This window comes from Hemitrygon akajei, chromosome 23 (assembly GCF_048418815.1).
Source record: "Hemitrygon akajei chromosome 23, sHemAka1.3, whole genome shotgun sequence".
Taxonomy (NCBI): Eukaryota; Metazoa; Chordata; class Chondrichthyes; order Myliobatiformes; family Dasyatidae; genus Hemitrygon; species Hemitrygon akajei.
Genome location: NC_133146.1, coordinates 60,115,573 through 60,135,170, shown reverse-complemented (window position 1 = coordinate 60,135,170; position 19,598 = coordinate 60,115,573). Strand labels below are relative to the sequence as shown.

The following is a 19,598-nucleotide window of genomic DNA, read 5'->3' as shown; positions in this document are numbered from 1 at the left end:
AATCATGGCCATGGGAAGACCATGGTTGCCTATGTTATGGGAATGAACCTGTTCCAGCTCTTCCATCAGTTTGTGGTTGAGCTTTCCCTTCATACCACTTTCCTGCACTAACTCCATAGCCTTTAATTCCCTTAAAATTGAAGAATGTTTCATTTTCTGTCATAGTTTTACTTTGAGATTGAGCTTCCTCTGCCATCCTGTGCAGGGAAATCTAAATTACACGATTCTAAGGGTGAAGACTTTTTTCCAATCTGTCCTTAAGTACTATCTCATTATTTTAGGATATGACTCATTCCTGAGGGCTTCACAGGCAGTGAAAACATTATTTATGCATTTGCATTGCTAATACTTTTGTATACATTCATTGAAATCACCCACAGTTTTCTAAATCCTAGACACTCACAGCCAACTTGCTGAATCTCTCCACTTTGGACAAGTGCTCTATCCTAATAATCATTCCAATCAGTCTTTACTGAACTCTGCATGGACGGTCCCCAGCCCAGCTGTGAAAGGAGGGTTGGGTATGGGGCTGCAACCCCATCCCGTAAAAACCCAGAGCTACAGAAATGCCAACAGAGGCTCCACAGAACTCATCCCTGGGAAGTGAAGGGTCCTTGCCTATTGGCCCAGGACAGAGGTCTCTGCCACACTGCTGTCGGTGGCCTTGGCCTGCTAGGGGTGACGGGCTTGTGTTCAGTCCACTTGTCCTTCCTTGAACAGGGAGACAGGACTTGTGCATAATATCACTGCTACAGGCTTACCTATTTAATTTCAGTAAGCTATCTATACTTCTAGCCTCAAATCCTCCTGTATTGAAAACCAAGAAACCACATGTGGTTGCAGTTGTTCGCTGAGGCTGAATGTTAACTTTCAGAGATTTGTCAAATTGGAATGGGGTTTAATATCCTTGGCTTATGTCGTGAGATTTATTATACAGCAGCAGAACATTGCCATATATTATAAAAAGTATGACTTACAATAAAAATAATATATACTGTGTTTAGAAATTTAAATAGGTACTATAAAAAGATAGGAAAACAAAATCTGAGGTAATGTTCATGGGTTCATGGTCTATTCAGAAATCTGATGGTTGAGGGGAAGAAACTGTTCCTGAAGCATTGTGCGTCTTCAGGCTCCTGTACCACGTCCTTGATGGTAGCAATGAGTAGGGGGTATGTCCTGGGTGATGGGGGTCCTTAATGATGGAGAGGCTAGTGCCCATTATGGAGCTGGCTGAGTTTACAATGTTCTGCAGCTTTTCCCGATCCTGGGCAGTGGCCCTTCCATATCAGAGGGTGATGCAACCAGTCAGATGTCTCTCCACAGCACATTTATTTATTCATTGAGATACAGCACAGAATTAGGCCCTTCTGGCCCTTCGAACCATGCCACCCAGCAATCCCTCAATATTTCAGTAATAACTCTAGATTTACTGAATCAGTTCAAAAATTCAAAGCTTTGGAAGGTGAGAGGCAGTAACAGCTATGTGGTTACCTAATAATTGAGCATATGTACAAGAAACAAGACTTATAAATGCATGGTCATCAAGCCCAGTTCTGTTCTGAAATAAAGGACCTCAACCATTAAAGATAAAGAAATAATCATCCACACAGTGTGGAGAAACTGTTGCAGTGTAAATATTGACAATTCCATCTCTGGTCATTTCTTTATGTTTGTTGTCCTCCCCCATCCCCCCGCTCAGGTCACAGCGATTGGTGCTTTAATGACATTGACACCAGCAGTCTTCCACCTTCACAACCCAGAAAGCTCTTACCATCTGAGCATAGGCAGTGAGACTCTGAAATTGAAAGTATTCAGCTAGAATAACTAGCTGTTTCTACAAACCCCATTTCCAGAAAAGTTGGGATATTTTCCAAAATGCAATAAAAACAAAAATCTGTGCTATGTTAATTCACGTGAACCTTTATTTAACTGACAAAAGTACAAAGAAAAGATTTTCAATAGGTTTACTGACCAACTTAATTGTATTTTGTAAATATACACAAATTTAGAATTTGATGGCTGCAACACACTCAACAAAAGTTGGGACAGAGTTAAAATAAGATTGAAAAGTGCACAGAATATTCAAGTAACACCGGTTTGGAAGACTCCACATTAAGCAGGCTAATTGGTAGCAGGTGAGGTATCATGACTGGGTACAAAAGTAGCGTCCATCAAAGGCTCAGTCTTTGCAAGCAAGGATGGGTCGTGGCTCACCCCTTTGTGCCAAAATTCATGAGAGAATTGTTAGTCAGTTCAAAAAGAACATTTCTCAATGCAAGATTGCAGAGAATTTAGGTCTTTCAACATCTACAGTACATAATATTGTGAAAAGATTCAGAGAATTCAGAGACATCTCAGTGCGTAAAGGGCAAGGTCGGAAACCACTGTTGAATGCGCGTGATCTTCGAGCCCTCAGGTGGCACTGCCTAAGAAACTGTCATGCTACTGTGACAATTATAGCCACCTGGGCTCGGGAGTACTTCGGAAAACCATTGTCACTTAACACAGTCTGTCTCTGCATCCAGCAATGCAACTTGAAACTGTATTACGCAAGGAGGAAGCCATACATCAACTCTATGCAGAAACACCGGTGAGTTCTCTGGGCCCGAGCTCATCTCAGATGGACCGAAAGACTGTGGAACTGTGTGCTGTGGTCAGATGAGTCCGCATTTCAGCTAGTTTTTGGAAAAAACAGGCGTCGAGTTCTCTGTGCCAAAGATGAAAACGACCATCCTGATTGTTTTCAGCGAAAGGCGCAAAAGCCAGCATCTGTGATGGTATGGGGGTGCATCAGTGCCCACGGCATGGGTGAGTTGCATGTATGTGAAGGTACCATTGACTCTCAGGCTTATATTAGGATTTCAGAGAGACATATGTTGCCATCAAGGCGACGTCTCTTCCCAGGACGTCCATGCTTATTTCAGCAGGACAATGCCAGACCACATTCTCCATGGGCTACAACAGCATGGCTTTGTAGACACAGAGTGTGTGTGCTTGACTGGCCTGCTGCCAGTCCAGATCTATTTCTTATTGAAAATGTATGGCGTATCATGAAGAGGAGAATCAGACAACGGAGACCACGGACTGTTGAGCAGCTGAAGTCTTATATCAAGTAAGAATGGACAAAATTTCCAATTGCAAATCTACTACAATTAGTATCCTCAGTTCCAAAACAATTAAAAAGTGTTATTAAAAGGAAAGGTGATGTAACACAATGGTAAACATGCCTCTGTCCCAACTTTTGTTGAGTGTGTTGCAGCCATCAAATTCTAAATTTGTGTATATTTACAAAATCCAATTAAGTTGGTCAGTAAAACTATTGAAAATCTTTTCTTTGTACTTTTGTCAGTTAAATAAAGGTTCATGTGAATTAACATATCACAGGTTTTCGTTTTTATTGCATTTTGGAAAATATCCCAACTTTTCTGGAAATGGGGTTTGTAGTATCACTAGTTGCTTCAGTAACTCACGTCCACTTGCAGCGCATTACCTGCAAAATGTCCGTGTGCATGAGTCACGGGGCCATGATCGCAGACAGTCTCTTGCTCATATTGGAAGCGGACAGATCCAGGAGTCAAACTTTGCACAACGTTGATCTGATGACCATTTGGAGGTTGAGCCCAATGGAAAAAGCAATGTTTAAAGCAGCCAGAATTCCCATCTTCCTGAGTGTTGTGAGACAGCTGGACAGTAGAGCACCACCCTTGTGTTGACCTTTCCAAAAATTTGCACATGGTAGCATTCAGGACTGATGACCATGTCTGAAAGCTTTATTATACTTTCTGTCCTCTCACAGCATCCAGTAATATCTGTACTGTGATCTCTTGATAAAACTATACCACAGCAGCAATCTGTGGGGTCGGTGCAGATGAAGATTTCCTTGGAAGGGAGGGGATAGTGGTTCTCCCATTGAAGCGGAAATTTTGGGGAAATGAGTTTTCATAGAAAGATAGAAAAACTACAGCACAATACAGGCCCTTCAGCCCACAATGCTGTGCTGAACAATTTTCACTGGGAATAACTTGAAATCTGAAGGGCCACGTGGTTTATTTACAACACCAGTTGTACATTTTATCTTTTTTTTATTCTGCCACCTACCTGAACATCTTATTTTGACAATATTACTCATCAAGAATAGACCATGCCAAGCTGTATATATAGATTAAAAGTAAGCCGCAACTCAATCTGATAGGCTGAAATCTCAAATATCAGAATACAAGTGCTTTTTATTACATATTAAGTAGAATTTTGTTTCAAATAAAGTAGTTTACACCCATTATCTCCAGATCTGCATTCCCTGGAGTTCAGAAAAATGAGGGGGGATCTCATAGAAACATTCCGAATATTAAAAGGCCTGAACAGATTAGATATGGCAAAGTTATTTCCCATGGTAGGGGGTTCTAGGACAAGAGGGCATGACTTCAGGATTGAAGGACATCCATTTAGAACTGAGATGCAGAGAAATTACTTTAGTCAGAGGGTGATAAATCTGTGGAATTTGTTGCCACAAGCGTCTGTGGAGGCCAAGTCATTGGATGTATTTAAAGTAGAGACAGATAAGTTCTTGATTTACCAGAGTATCAAAGGGTATGGGGAGAAGGCAGGGGAGTGGGGATGACTGGAAGAATTGAATCAGCCCGTGATTGAATGGCAGAGGAGACTCGATGGGCTAAATGGCCTACTTCTTCTCCTATATCTTATAGACTGCATTTGTCAGAATCTGTTTTAATATCACCAGCATATGTTGTGAAATTTGTCTTCATGACAGAGGTACATAATAATAGAAAAAGAAACTAAATTACAGTAAGTGTGTCTGTGTATTTATAATAGCTAATTTAAATAAGTAGTGCAAAAATAGAAATAAACAGGTAGTGAGAGAGCGTTCATGGGTTCAATGTCCATTCAGAAATTAGATGGCAGAGGGGAAGAAGCTGTTTCTGAATTGTAGACTATTGTTTTGTGGAAGGTCATGCTTCTTCACAACTTACTTCCAGAATCCTTGTGTGTATAAAACAATAGATGATCCAATGTTCAGAATGAGAAGAGGGAGAAAAAAATATTATTGCACGAACAAGGAAGTTAATGCTTTAGATTGAAGGAAGTGTGGAAAATCTTCTGTTTATGTACAAGTACCTTCTGAACGCTGGCTTTAGAGTCAATTGAAATGGATTTGTGATGCAGGACAGTGATGATTCATATTTTATGATTCCATGCATTCTGACTGCTTGAAAATTTTTGAAGTGACAGCAGAGGGATTCAGTTAGATTTTAGGCAAAGGAGAAATCAGTGGAAACACCAATTACAATATAATTTTGGACTTCAGGATCCGAGCACATGTGCTGGCATAGAATACCAACATCCAGCAGCAATGCCAATGTGCTGTGGTACAGGTGTATTAAATTTTGTAAAGTGGATGAAAGCTCCAAGTGACTCTTTGTGAGCTCACAGCATGCAAAGTGTCTGTTACATACTGGAGTTTGTTAATGTCTAATGTTTGCTGACAGTGGCTGGAGTCTTTGCTGGTCTCAAGGCACCAGTGGCATGAAAATGTCTGCCAAAGGACACATGAGTTGTCTGAATGAAAGAAACCGTGCTGGGTTAGTGCCATGAGAACAAAAGATCAGAGTTTGTGTGTCTCTCTCTATGCCTGTGGACTGAACCCCTATTTATTGAGGCACCTTTCCCTCAGTTCTTGGGACTTCACTAAGTCTGGAGAATCGCAATAGATTGGTGCCCAGGACCCAGTCCAAGGGTGGATTCACAAGTCTGAATTAGGAGATCCCTCTGACAACAGCGACAATCAAGTAGAGACTACGAATCGTGACCCTGTGTAGAAATCTTTGTGACTTACATTGTCGTATTTTGTGTGGTTTCTATTCTTCAGTAATAAATTGGATTTAAGTTACTGCGTTGTGCTTGTCTGATTATTACCATATTTCCTGGACACACACAGTTTGTCTCTTTTGGGTCCGATCAACCTAGCTCATTACAACCAGTGAACTGCATTATTTTCCATTTATTATATTTCAGTTCTTTAAGTCGTACATCTCTCCTAAGTGGGTTTTGCATGTGAGCAGATGCATCGCAAAACTCTCGTTATTTATTAAGTGATACAGTGCAGAGTAGGCCTTTCCAGCCTTTTGAGCCATGCCACTTCATCAACTGTAACCTAATCGTGGGACAATTTATAATGACCAAATAACCTACCTGGTACGTCTTTGGACTGTGGGAGGAAACTGGAGCACCAGTTTCCCAATGTGCTGTGGTACAGGTGTATTAAAGGTTTCTTTCATTCAGACAACTCATGTGTCCTTTGGCAGACATTTTCATGCCACTGGTGCCTTGAGACCAGCAAAGACTCCAGCCACTGTCAGCAAACATTAGACATTAACAAACTACAGTATGTAACAGACACCTTGCATGCTGTGAGCTCACAAAAAGTCACTTGGAGCTTTCATCCACTTTACAAAATTTAATACAGGGGGAGGACATAGAGAGACTCCTTACAGAACAGTGCCAGAACTGAACTCTGACCCATGGAACGCCCTTAAGCTGTAATAGCGTTGCGCTAACTGTGGCACCCATAGTAGGGGTAATGTACTTTGTAATCGCACCGTGCAAACTGCTACCCTACCGATATGATTAAAAGATGCTACTGATGGTCAGACTAATCTGGGTGTAATTCCAAAAAGTAATGACTTTTAGAAGTTGGGAAGAAAGTAAGATGAAGCGTGGAGACTGCGTGTTAACATATGTTTGAATAGGGCTTTCCCACCATGAGTCCTTGTGTTTAATTCCATTCCAGACAGAAGGACTGAAGATTGCTCCTTTCTCCTGTGGCACGACTGTGTATTATGTTCCCGTAATATAAGTAGTAGTGACTACCCTTCAAAATGCTTTGTTAGCTATAGTGTTTTGGACGTCCTCTAAAGATGCACTCTCTAAATGTGTATCTTTCTTTTCCATTGAGAATTGTGGATGAAATTGCTTTTTGCATTTTCCCTATATAGCCAATAAAGATAATCAGAGTAAACATGGATCCATTAGTTCAGATCAGAATTGAATAATGTCTCAGTGTGTGAGGAGCAAAACCATTTACAATAATAGCCTGAAATGAGATCCACTTCCACATATTCAAAGGAGTTTCTTAAGCCAGAGGGTGGTGAATCTGTGGAATTCATCACCATAGATGGCTATGCACACCAAGTCATTGGATGTATTTAATATGGAGGTTGATAGGTTCTCGATTAGTAAGGGTGCCAAAAGTTATGGGGAGAAGAGAAGAGAATGGGATTCAGAGGAATAATAGATCAGCCAGGATGGAATGGCAGAGTAGACGATGGGCTGAATGGTCTAACTCTGCTCCAATATCTCATGGTCTTGTACGTGTGTATTTTCTATGTGGATTTGATTCATAGCTGCGGTTGTACTTGCTCAGAGCAGGCTGTGTTCACAATCTCTTCCTGTTGAACTCACATCCATTGGGAAACTGATTAGTAAACTTTGCTTATATTTCCTGACTTGTGCTTTTCAGTAACCTTTTTGTGGAGTTGGAGTGTTCATTTGTCTTCATGGTGTAGTTTTTGCCAGGATACTGACTCACCAGCAGTTGGACCTTCCAGATACAGGTGTATTTTTACTACAATCAATAGAAACACCTTGACTGCACACAGGTGATCTCCATTTAACTAATTATGTGACTTCTAAAACTAGTTGGCTGCACCAGTGATGATTTAGTGCATCATACGAAAGGGGGTGAATACTTATGCAATCAATTATTTTGTGTTTTATATTTGTAATTAATTTAGATCACTTTGTAGAGATCCATTTTCACTTTAACACGAAAGAATCTTTTTCTGTTGATCAGTGTCAAAAAAAGCCAATTTAAACCCACTGTGATTCAATGTAGTGAAACATGAAAACTTCGGTTGGGGGGGGGGGGGTGAATACTTTTTATCGGCACTGTAGCGTTACAGTTACAAAGAGAAAGCAGTACAGGTAGACCATACGGTGTAAGGCCATGCTGAGGTAAACTGAGAGAACAAGAGTTCATCTTTTTCATACAAAAAGTTAGGTAATGAGGCAGCAGGACATTCATGGTCACACAAATGTCTTGCACACAACATCTTCTGTCTTCTGTTTTCAATACAGAGAAGAATTCAAAGGAGGTCCTTTACTAACAGCAAACTGTGCAAATTCTCAAAGTTGACCTTTGAAAAAGATAGAATTTGCTAAAGGTAGAGTCACTCACGCTGCTATTATCTCTGCATGAGTGTTTTTCAATCTCCCACCATATTTGATTTGGGGTCAAAGAAGCAATCTTGAGAAATCTGTACAAGGTGCGATGTGGTACTGTTGTACGAAGTCCATCCACTAGCCCTGACATCAGCCTTAATCTTCGGGTGGTGTCAGACCATGGCTGATCTGGCCAGGAGAGCCCCAAGTTTGCTCTCTCTCTCTCTCCGTTTCCATGGTGGTCTTCCCTACTGCTGTGCTATGGTTGCTGCAGGAGACGTCTGTAAGTGCTGACTGGTGTTGAAGCATTCAGTACAATAGTGACATTGCAAATGTAAATTCTGCAGCCAGCACCACACTGGCAGCTCATCTCATTATTAAGACCGTAGACATAGGCGCAGAATTAGGCCATTCCGATCATTGAGTCTGCTCCAAAATTATCCTTTTCAAAGTGCCACCGTGCTGCTCTCAACTTTCTGGTAAATCCAGAAGTTCTTCAGATAAACAGACAACTCACATTAAATACAACTAAACCCATCAGAACAATACACAACCCACATTAAACACAAAGACCCTTCAAGTTAACACACAACCCACATTAAACACAACTAAACCCATCAGATCAACACACAACCCACATTAAACATTACAAAATCCCATCAGGTCAACACACAACCCACATTAAACACAAAATTCCATCAGGTCAACACACAACCTACATTAAACATTACAAAATCCCATCAGGTCAACACACAACCCACATTAAACACAAAATTCCATCAGGTCAACACACAACCCACATTAAACACAACTAAACCCGTCAGATCAACACACAACCCACATTAAACACAACAAAATCCCATCAGGTCAACACACAACCCACATTAAACACAACAAAATCCCATCAGGTCAACCCACAACCCACATTAAACACAAAATCCTTCAAATCAACACACAACCCACATTAAACACAACAAAATCCCATCAGGTCAACACACAACCCACATTAAACACAAAACCCTTCAAATCAACACACAACCCACATTAAACACAAAACCCTTCAAATCAACATACAACCCACATTAAACACAAAAACTGTCAAATCAACACACAACCCACATTAAACACAAAAACCCGTCAGATCAGCGCACAACCCACATTCACACTACAAAAGTGGATGATAGTTAATACGTAGGCAAATATCTCTTGAAGGTTGTTACTTGTAAAGGCCTGTAATTTATGTTGACTGGAACTCCTTCCACATGGAGCAAGACATGCTCTGGCATAGTTGGTTCTTATACCGTGGGTCTTCTGTGCCTACAAATGTATGAATTAGAATTGGGTGTAAATTTTTCAGCTCCTTGGACCTGTTCCATCATGTGGTAGGATCATAACTGGTCTGGTTATAAACTCAACTATGAATTCCCATTTACCCATGGTATTTGTTCATCCTCTTGTTTATGAATCTATCAACATAAAATATTCAAACTCTCTGCTTTCACCAACCATTTAAGAAGAGAGTTCCAAAGATGCAAAACCTTTGAGAGAAAACACTTCACCTTACCTCTCTCCTGTATGGTGACTTGTTATGTTTGAACATGAGCCCAATGTCTGAGACTTCTCCTGACAAATATCCTCTCCACATCTATATTGTTAAGGTAGGACAGGACCAACCTTATAAATTTCTTTCTTTCTCTCTCTTTCTCTCTCTCTCTCTCACTCTCTCTCTCTCTCACTCTCTCTCTCTCTCTCACTCCCTCTGCCCTCTCTCTCTCCCTCTCTCTTTCTCTCTCCCTCCTCCTCTCCCCCCCCCCCCACTAAACTCGATTAGAAACAAAGCACATTGTCTCAACTTTTCATCAAGAAGTTCCAGGAATCACTGAGGACATAATATATATTTTAAAAGACTTTCAACTCCTGCTTGAATCTTATCAAATGTTAGAACTCAGAAATGGTGTGCCAGTGGCATAGTGGTTAGCACAACATTTTACAGTACAGGCAATCTGTGTTCAATTCCTGCTGTTGCCTGTGAGGAGTTTGTATGTTCTCCCTGTGACCGCATGGGTTTCCTCTGGGTGCTCTGGTTTCCTCTCACAATCTAAAGATGTACTGGTTGGTAGGTTAATTGGTCATCATAAATTGTGCCGTGACTAGGCTAGGATTAAGTCGGGGGATTGCTGGACAGTCCAATTCCACACTGTATCTCAATAATCCATCAACAAGAGTGTGGAACAGCAGGCACTAACTAATTTTGGCTGATGCAGCCACCCATTTTGGAAGGAGGGGTGCTGCTCATTCACTTTCTGCAGTCTGTGGAAGGCCTGCATTTTGTGTTCTGCAAAGCGAATGCTGGAAAGAACAACACAGAGACCGAGATGCTGTGATGAAACCTGATTTCAACACAGACAGGATGCAGGATGGGGAAAGAGTGCAAAAGAAAGCTTTTATTCATTTTTAGAATGAACAGTGAATCCATACTACCTCTGGTGATTCTTCCATGTAAGTTTCAACAAGGAGTAGGGCTGATTCACTGGCTAAAAGAGCACTGGAGAGATACTAATCCACAGATCAATACTTTGCTTATGTCTGATTTAATGAGCGTTACTGAGGTCGAGAGTGAAGAGTAAGCAGCTGTCTCTTATTCTGTACAAGTGTTTATAACTCTTTCCAGGCTGTTGCTTGCCTGATTTTGCATGATAACTGTTCAAAGTACATATATCTCACCATATACAATGCTGAGGTTCATTTTCTTGCGGGCATTCTCAAAGAAACAATAACCATAAAGGAAACAATGAAAGGCCACACCAACAGTGTGGACAACCAATGTGCAAATGACAACAAAGTGCACAAGTGTAAAAGATAGATGGATAGAGAAATAGATAGATAAATAATTAAATAAGCAAGCAATAAGTATGGAGAACAGGAGATGAAGAGTCCTAGAAAGTGAGTCCATAGGTTGTGGGAATGGTTCACTGATGGAGAGAGTGTATTAGACTGAAGTTATCCCCACTGGTTCACGAGTCTGATGGTTGAGGGATAGTAACTGTTCCTGAGCCTGGTGCTGAGAGTCCTCGGCTCCCATACCACCCTTCTGTTAGCAACAGCGAAAAGAAAGCATGACCTGGGTCCTTGATGCTTTCCTGCGATAATACTCCATGTGGATGTGCTCAGTGGTGAGGGGTGCTTTATCTGTGATGGACTGGGCTGTTTCCATTACTTTTTGTCAGATTTTCTGTTCAAAAGCATTGGTGCTTTCATACCAGACTGTGATGCAACCAGTCAATATACTCTCCACCACACATCTATAGAAGATTGTCCAAGTATTAGATGGTATGCTGAATCTTCACAAACCTCTAAGGAAGTAGAGACGCTGCTGTGCTTTCTTTGTAATTGCACAAGTGCTGGGCCCAGGAGAAATGATAATACTGAGGAATTTAACGCTGCTGACCATTTCCATCTCTGATCTCCCGATGAGGATTGGCTCATGGACTCTGGTTTCCTTCTCCTGAAGTCAATAGTCAGTTCCTTTGAAACAGTCACCCAATGTTAGTGAGCGGGATGGAAATGTCCACTGGACTGGGGTCGGTATGCAATTGTCATCTCATGCTTTGCATTACTCTTGGTATCCACTCATCATGGCAGTTTAATGAACATTAAAGGTTTATTTTTAAGGCTATTTTTAAGTGCGGCAATGTGATCAATGCATTGAGTAGAGTATAGGATTGATTTGATAACATCATTTTGTCTTAACTGATTCCAACCTTTTTATCTGAGGGTTTTGTAAATTAATTTATCTTCAGAAATCTAGGGTTTGTAGCCACTTACTTTGTTTCATTAATTCAGGCCTCTAACCTGTGTGAACAAAAATGAAACAATTGCATCGAGCAGGAGATTCTGAAGCCTGAAGTCTCACATGACCAAGTTCAAGAATAGCTACTTCCCTTCAACCACTCAGTTCTTAAACCTTCTGACAACAGTTCAGCAACACTAGAGCTATTTTCATCACTTTGCATGAAAATTTACATTTTTGTGCTGATTGTTTTATTTCTTGTAAAAATTGTCTTTATGCTTCTTTTGTGTATGCTGGTTACCTGACGCGATGTGTCTGTGATGCTGCCGCAGATAAGCTTTTCATTGCACCTGTACATACTGTGCATGTGATAAAGAACTCGACTTCGACTTTGCTGAGCCTAACAAAAGCAAATAATCTAGGAAGTTAATCAAAAGCAGACAAAAATGGATTCAATAGGTACATTCAATGTCAGAGAATTGTATACAATATACATCCAGAAATTATTTTTCTTCACAAACATCCATAAAAACAGAGGAGTTCCCCAAAGAATGAATGACAGTTAAACGTTAGAATCCCAAAGCCTCCCCAAACCCCCCTCCCACACACAAGCAGCAGCAAGGCAATAACCCCCCTACCCCCACCAGCAAAAAGGCATCAGCACCCTCCACCGAGCACTCAAGCGTGCAACAAACCATCAATAAAGACACAGACTTGCAGTACCCCAAGGACTACTTGTTCACTCGGTAATTTGACATACCACAGGCTCTCTCTGTCTCCCCAATAAGGGTAAAGGAGGTGTCCCCATTTCACAGTGAGAGGGGAGACATAACAAACAACTCACTGATTCATGATGTTAAAAGTCTGTCGCTTTTCCGGAGCTCTGTGCCCAGAGAATCAGCCCCAGAAAGGCTCAGGTCTCCGGACACACAGCCCACAGCAGCTACCTCACTGCTCCCGATGTTTCATGATGCCTCCATCAGGGGCATCAGCCTTGAATCAGCCCATCTCCAGAGCCACAAAAATCCAGTACTCTGAAGGTGCTCTCACCTTCCAGGCTGCGTCCTGGGATGGTTGGTCATGAGGCCCTGAGAGTGGGTCCCATTCCCACAGAGAACCAAAGTCAGAGTTTCACTCCAGGTCAGGGTCTTCAAAAGCACCTTGAAAAGAGAAAAAAGAAATATCAAAGATAGAAATAGAGCTGTTTCCAAAGAGGCAAGCAAAGGATTCACCGTTTAGCACCATCTTGACTTTGCTCCACCTTCCGTAGCATACGGGAAATAGTCAAGAAGAAAAACAGAGTTAATTTGATGACCTTTTGCCATAACTTAGAAACTAACATTTGTAGAGATGTGGGGGAGCTGGAGAAAACAATGGGAAAGAAAACTAAGTGAGAGAGGATGATACGAGACATTTGTGAAGACTTGTTAATCACAGGTGGTCTTCCTGGAGGAGAGAGAGAAAAAATATGAGACTTTGAAATTAAATGAAATACACTGGAGAAGTAACACACACAAAACGCTGGTGGAATTCAGCAGACCAGGTAGCATCTATTGGAGAGGAATAAACTCAAAGTTTTGGGCCGAGACCCTGTGAAATGTCAACTGTTTATTCCTCTCCATTGATGTGTCACAGTGTGCACTGGCAATGGGTGAACACAAGTATGGAGGAAAGAAGACTCCAATGTAGAGGTGATGACCAGTGTTTATTCATGAGAGTTTTGACAGAACATCAGTGGCTTGGCTGAGTGACACTGCAAGATGTAACATTCTCTAAACAAGGACCCCACGATTAGCGCTAATCAAGTATCCAAGTAACACGAATCCCTGAGCTTATCAAAATAAACTTAACAAGCTTAAACAGAAAGCACCAGGAGACCGCATTACAAAGAGCAAGTCACTCGAGAAAAACACAAAGAACTCTAAATATCTTACTATCTTTCCTTTCGGTTAGTCCTGACGAAGGGTCTCGGCCCGAACCGTCGACAGCGCTTCTCCCTATAGATGCTGCCTGGCCTGCTGTGTTCCACCAGCATTTTGTGTGTGTTGTTGTAGGAACTCTAAATGTTTGGTATGGGCCCCCATATCCTAAGAACTTTCTACAGGGGCACAAATGAGAGCATCCTGACTGGCTGCAGCACTGCCTGGTGTGGGAACTGTACTTCCCTCAATCACAGGACTCTGCAGAGAGTGGTGCGGATAGCCCAACGTATCTGTAGATGTGAACTTCCCACTATTCAGGACAGTTACAAAGACAGGTGAGTAAAAAGGGCCCAAAGGATTATTGGGGACTCGAGTCACCCCAACCACAAACTGTTCCAGCTGCTACCATCCGGGAAATGGTACCGCAGCATTAAAGCCAGGACCAACAGGCTCCGGGACAGCTTCTTCCACCAGGTCATCAGACTGATTAATTCATGCTGATGCAATTGTATTTCTATGTTATATTGACTGTCCTGTTATACATACTATTTATTATAAATAATTATAAATTGCACATTGCACATTTAGATGGAGACAAAACGTACAGATTTTTACTCCTCATGCACATAAAGGATGTAAGTAATAAAGTCAAGTCAATTCAATGTAATGATTAATGATTCTCGTTAAACAACAATTAACCAGTTCATGTGCTCTAAGGACCTCAGAGCCCGGTGCTGTCCAGCTCCCTGCACAGACCTGAAGAGCTCATTACAAGATGCTGCCTGACCTGCTGAGTTTCTTCAGCATGTTGTGTGTGCTGCTCTGGATTTCCAGCAACTGCAGGATCTCTTGTGCACTGGAGGAGTAAATCAGTATAGAGGCCAGAAGTCTGAAGTAAAACAAAAGTGATGAAAATGCTCAGCAGGTCAAGTAGCATCTGCGAAGCAGCAAACAAAATTAATGTTTGATGAATGGCCACTTCTAAAAAAAAAACAACTGGAAAGGCTGGCTATTTGAAATTTATTACTTAGCTCTAAGGAATTCAGTGTTCCATATTAGAAGTGGAGATGCGATCCTTTGCACTTCAACTTGAGTTTCATTGGAAGAGTGTAAGTGATCAAAGAAAGGGTGTCAACAGGAGCAAGTTGGAGAATTAAAGTGATCAGCACCTGAAAGCTCCGGATCGCCTTTGCAGACTGACTACTGCCCTTATGAAAACAGGTTGAGTGAACTCGGCCTTTTCTCCTTGGAGCGACGAAGGATAGAGGTGTACAAGATGATGAGAGGCATTGATCGTGTGAATAGTCAGAGGCTTTTTCCCAGGGCTGAAATGGTTGCCACAAGAGGGCACAGGTTTAAGGTGCTGGGCAGTAGATACAGAGGAGATGTCAGGGGTAAGTTTTTTACGCAGAGAGTGGTGAGTGTGAAGAATGGGCTGCCGGCAACGGTGGTGAAGGCGGATACGATGGGGTCTTTTAAGAGACTTTTGGATAGGTACTTGGAGTTTAGAAAAATAGAGGGCTATGGGTAACCCCAAGTAATTTCTGAGGTGGGGACATGGTCGGCACAACTTTGTGGGCGAAGGGCTGGTATTGTGCTGTAGGTTTTCTATGTTTCTATGTATTTTGTTTCTGCATTGTAGAGGAGAGTTCATCCTGAACACCATTTGCAATAAAAGCTTTGTCTGGGAGGGCTGTTTCAGTCCCTTAGTAGTGAGAAGGAAAGATATAATAGAGCAGATGTTGCATTTCCTTTGATTGAGGGAAAGTAGCAATGAAGAGAGGGAGTCATTACAGATGATGCCTGACCTGCTGATTAAATATTTCTGATTTATTTCAAATTTTAGAAAGAGACATCTTTAATTATTTATGTGAAGGTTCTTTGGGCCATTTGGCCTTCTGGGCTAATCGGGCAAGCAGCCGAGGGTCTGGGAGTTACACAGCTAACTGTCTAGTTAAGGGTACCAGATTTCCTGTTCTGAAGGACATTATTGATAATGCTGAAGTCGCCCTCAGTCAGACTTTTATGTTGGTTGTGTTTATTATTTAGTTCAATTTGAATTTTCCAGCCGTCACCTGTTCCCCACCAATAGCTCAGATCCCTGGATGTGATTTAAAATAACATATCCACTATGGAGTTAATATTACAATAATCAACGGGGGCAGAGAAATGAAAGGCGGTAAAACAGACAGACTTGGGACGCCAACGCTACGCAGCACCTTGCACAGAGTTCTCAAGATTGCTTTGTCGACCCTGAATCGAAAACGACAAAATTGAGAATCATTCTTGCAGAGATTACAGCTGTGTGAATGACCCCACCCTTGGCAATTTCTGGTGCTTCGCTCAGGTCAAACAGCGAGAATAGCGCCAGTGAACGATGACCCCACCCATGTGATTTTCTGCAGTGTGTGTGTGAGAGAGAGAGAGAGATTGTGTCATTTAAAGGGCAGGACGACAGAGAGCAGTGGAATTTGTGCTCACGTCGGAGCAGCTGCCAAGTGATTATTTCAGCGGGGGTAACATTCACTTGGGGAATGCACTGCAATTCCTGAGCACCAGTCGTTCGCAGACCTTGCTTTCGGTTATCAGTGCAGCTCGGCGACTGTCGTTCAGCCGGGGATAACTGCAGACGGCGGGCAATAACGTTGTTAACGATGTGAATCTGGCTTTACGGACTGCATAAGAGACGCTGCAGATGAAATGGTCATGGTGAATGAAAAAGGTACAATATTGTCCATTTTTTGTTTCGGCCAGGCGTTATTACGTCTCTATTTAAGCCTGCATTATATTCATCTTTGATTTTGTAAACGGCACGCAGTTTTAAATTTCTGCTTCTTGGCCGTTTTGCATATTGTGAACTTCATACAGACCCATATGCAAACTCCGCACTTCATCAATGAAGCCTTCGCTATTTTTTAGGCATTTCCTTTTTCTGATTAGCAGTGACAGTTTTTAAAATGAAGTTGCTGCGGTAAACGTCCTTATTGATAGATTGCGCCAGAACTCGGAGATCCGCCTGAAATGAGAAATGTTGAGTACTTGGGTCCGATAGTGTGATAAGGGAGCGCGTTTGCTCGGTGTGACAACCTCCCAGAAACAGCGGGGGAATACAGCGTTAGCAGAGCGAGCGGACGAAACACCCAAGAGATGGGTTCCGCAGTGGGGCTTGAAAACCGAAGGCTCGCATTAATTTTCTTTAAAGGGAACGGTCCCGCGGTGTTGGAATATTTTCTTGAATTGGTGGATGTAGACGGGATATCTGCACGAGAGAACACTTTCAGATAGTAAGGGCTTCTGAAATTTAAAATAGGTGGAAGTTTATTATTGACCTTCAGTGATATTGGATTCACGAGGCTATTGCAGTGAAATTTATTTATAGTCAGATGGAAGGAACTCAGCAATTTCATTTTTGAATACTGCCACAGAAGTGGTTTTTAATGATGTGATCTGGGATAACAGATCAGAAAATCACAAAGGCATTTGGCACATGGTTTAAGCGCTGGGTCTTTTCAGCAAGTCAAACCATTGTAGTCCCTGCCCTTTCCCCAAGGCCCTGCCAATGTTTCCCTTCAGTTTTTTTTATATTGTGGTAAATATTAGTCATTTGATGTTTTGGCCCCTTGCACACACCAGATGTCAGGAAATTCCTCAACAAGTTGTTTTTCAGTTTATCAACCAAGTGTCAAAAACCATCGCCATCACAAAGTCAGCAAACAGAGGAACTGCCCTTTGTAAACAAATTCATAAAATTATATTTTCCTAGTAACACATTAACCAACTTGATGGGCACATGCCCTGTTTTGTTCCATCTGCCCCATTTACAGGAACGAAATGTCCCTTTCAGCTCTGGAGAGAAAATGCAGACACTAAATTAGAAGGATGAGTGGCCAGAAATCCATCAAAGATGTAATTTTGAACACAATGACAACAGCTGTACAGAGGGAATGAGGACATTCAGCTAATGCCAGAGCTAAGAGATGGTAGGGGTGGATCCTGAAGCAGGGTCTGGGTCATTTTCCATAGATGCTATCTGGCCTGCTGAGTTCCTGCGGCATTTGTGCGCGTTGCTTTATTCGAAGCCAACACTGACTGCAAGGGATGTTAACTTGCTGGAGAGGGCCAGTCAGGATCTCATCACAGCCTACTGTGGAAGTAGCAGGAGCAGAAGTTTAAGCGGACCAGGCGTGCACTCAGAGGGAAAAGAAATGCCCTTCAAATGTGAAATATTCTGGGCAGTTGGAGGTCGAGGGATGGCGTAGTGGTTAGCAGAACGCTTTGCAGCATCAGCGACATGGGTTCAATTCCCACTGCTGCCTGTAGAGAGTTTGTACGTTCTCCCCGTGACCGCTTGGGTTTCCTCAGGGTGCTCCAGCTTCCTGCCTAGTCCAAAGACATACTGGTTGGTAGGTTTCAATGGTACATTTAATGTCAGAGCAATGTATACAATATACATCCTGCAATACTTCTTCTCTGCAACCATCCACAAAAACAGAGGAGCATCCCAAAGAATGAACGGCAGTTTAAAAAGGCCAACTGGTCATTGTAAATTGTCCCATGATTAGGCTAGGGTTAAATCAGGGGATTGCTGGGCAGCACGGTCGAAGGGCCAAAAGGGCCTGTTCTACACTGTATCTCAATAATAAATAAAAGTCTTGATTTTTGGTTTCAAGGTTCGGCTGGCAACTTGGGTGAGAGGACTCTGGCTAAGGTTGCAACCAGAGTCTGTGCACTTACCCCTCTATTTCTGATGGATAATTTACCTGCCAGCCCAGAAGAGCAAGCCAAAACTGGAACTGATAAGGACAGTAAGTGGATCCTTTGGGTGCCTCCCTGCTGGCTACCAGAGAAAAGAAATGTGTGCAGTGTGTAGTGCGCACAGAGGCCACGTTATTAGGTACAGGATCTACACTGAGTGTATGTTTGTGCTCTTTTGCTGCTGTAGCCCATCCATTTCAAGGTTTAACGCGTGTTTTCAGAGATGCTCTTCCGCACACGCTGTTGTTACTTGTTATTTGAGATACTGTATCAGCTTGAACCAGTCTGGCCAATCTTCTCTGACCCCGCTCATTAACAAGACTTTTTCACCCACAGAACTGCCACTCACTGGATGTTTGTTGTTCTTCACATGATTCTCTGTAAACTCTAAAGAGTGTTATGTGTGAAAATCCCAGGAGATCAGCAGTTTCTGAGATACACAAACCACACTACGTGGCACCAACCGTCATTCATCAGTCAAAGTCACTTAGAATAAATTTCTTCCCCATTTTGATGTTGTCCTAACAATGACTGAAACTCTGGACTATGTCTGCATGCTATTATACATTGAGTTGTTGCCTCCTGATTGGCTGATAAGATACCTGTATTAATGACCAGATGTACCTAAGAAAGTGGCCACTGAGGCCTCTGGGTCAATTTGGGAACAGTGATTTAATACTCTGAAGAAAATGGTAATATAAAACTCCCTTGGAATTCCACAAGGTTGTGTGCTGACCTAGAGACCTGGTTGAAGTATAAAGTTCAGTTAATTATCAACAGAATAAATAATCACAAGAATTTATTTAGAAACACATTTTCTTGATAGCCTATTCTAACTTCTGATTCATCAGTCTTAAGCACACGTATATAGCAAGGGTGCCTAAGACTTTTGC

General features: G+C 42.0%; 1 protein-coding gene across 13 annotated transcripts in view; it reads left to right on the top strand.

Annotated features, from left to right (window-relative positions):
* ablim1b (actin binding LIM protein 1b) overlaps positions 1 to 19,598 on the top strand; it is a 428,496-nt gene that overhangs the window by 104,697 nt on the left and 304,201 nt on the right. For 6 of the 13 annotated variants that reach the window (XM_073027816.1, XM_073027824.1, XM_073027819.1 and 3 more), the window contains exon 1: positions 16,365 to 16,672. The exons of 1 other annotated variant lie outside the window; for it this stretch is intronic. In XM_073027816.1, coding sequence (XP_072883917.1) covers positions 16,651 to 16,672 — 22 coding nt within the window. In that variant the 5' untranslated portion in view covers positions 16,365 to 16,650. Of the gene's footprint in view, positions 1 to 16,363; positions 16,673 to 19,598 lie in introns of those variants that run through there. 6 more of the 13 variants (XM_073027823.1, XM_073027820.1, XM_073027812.1 and 3 more) reach the window with 4 other exon arrangements.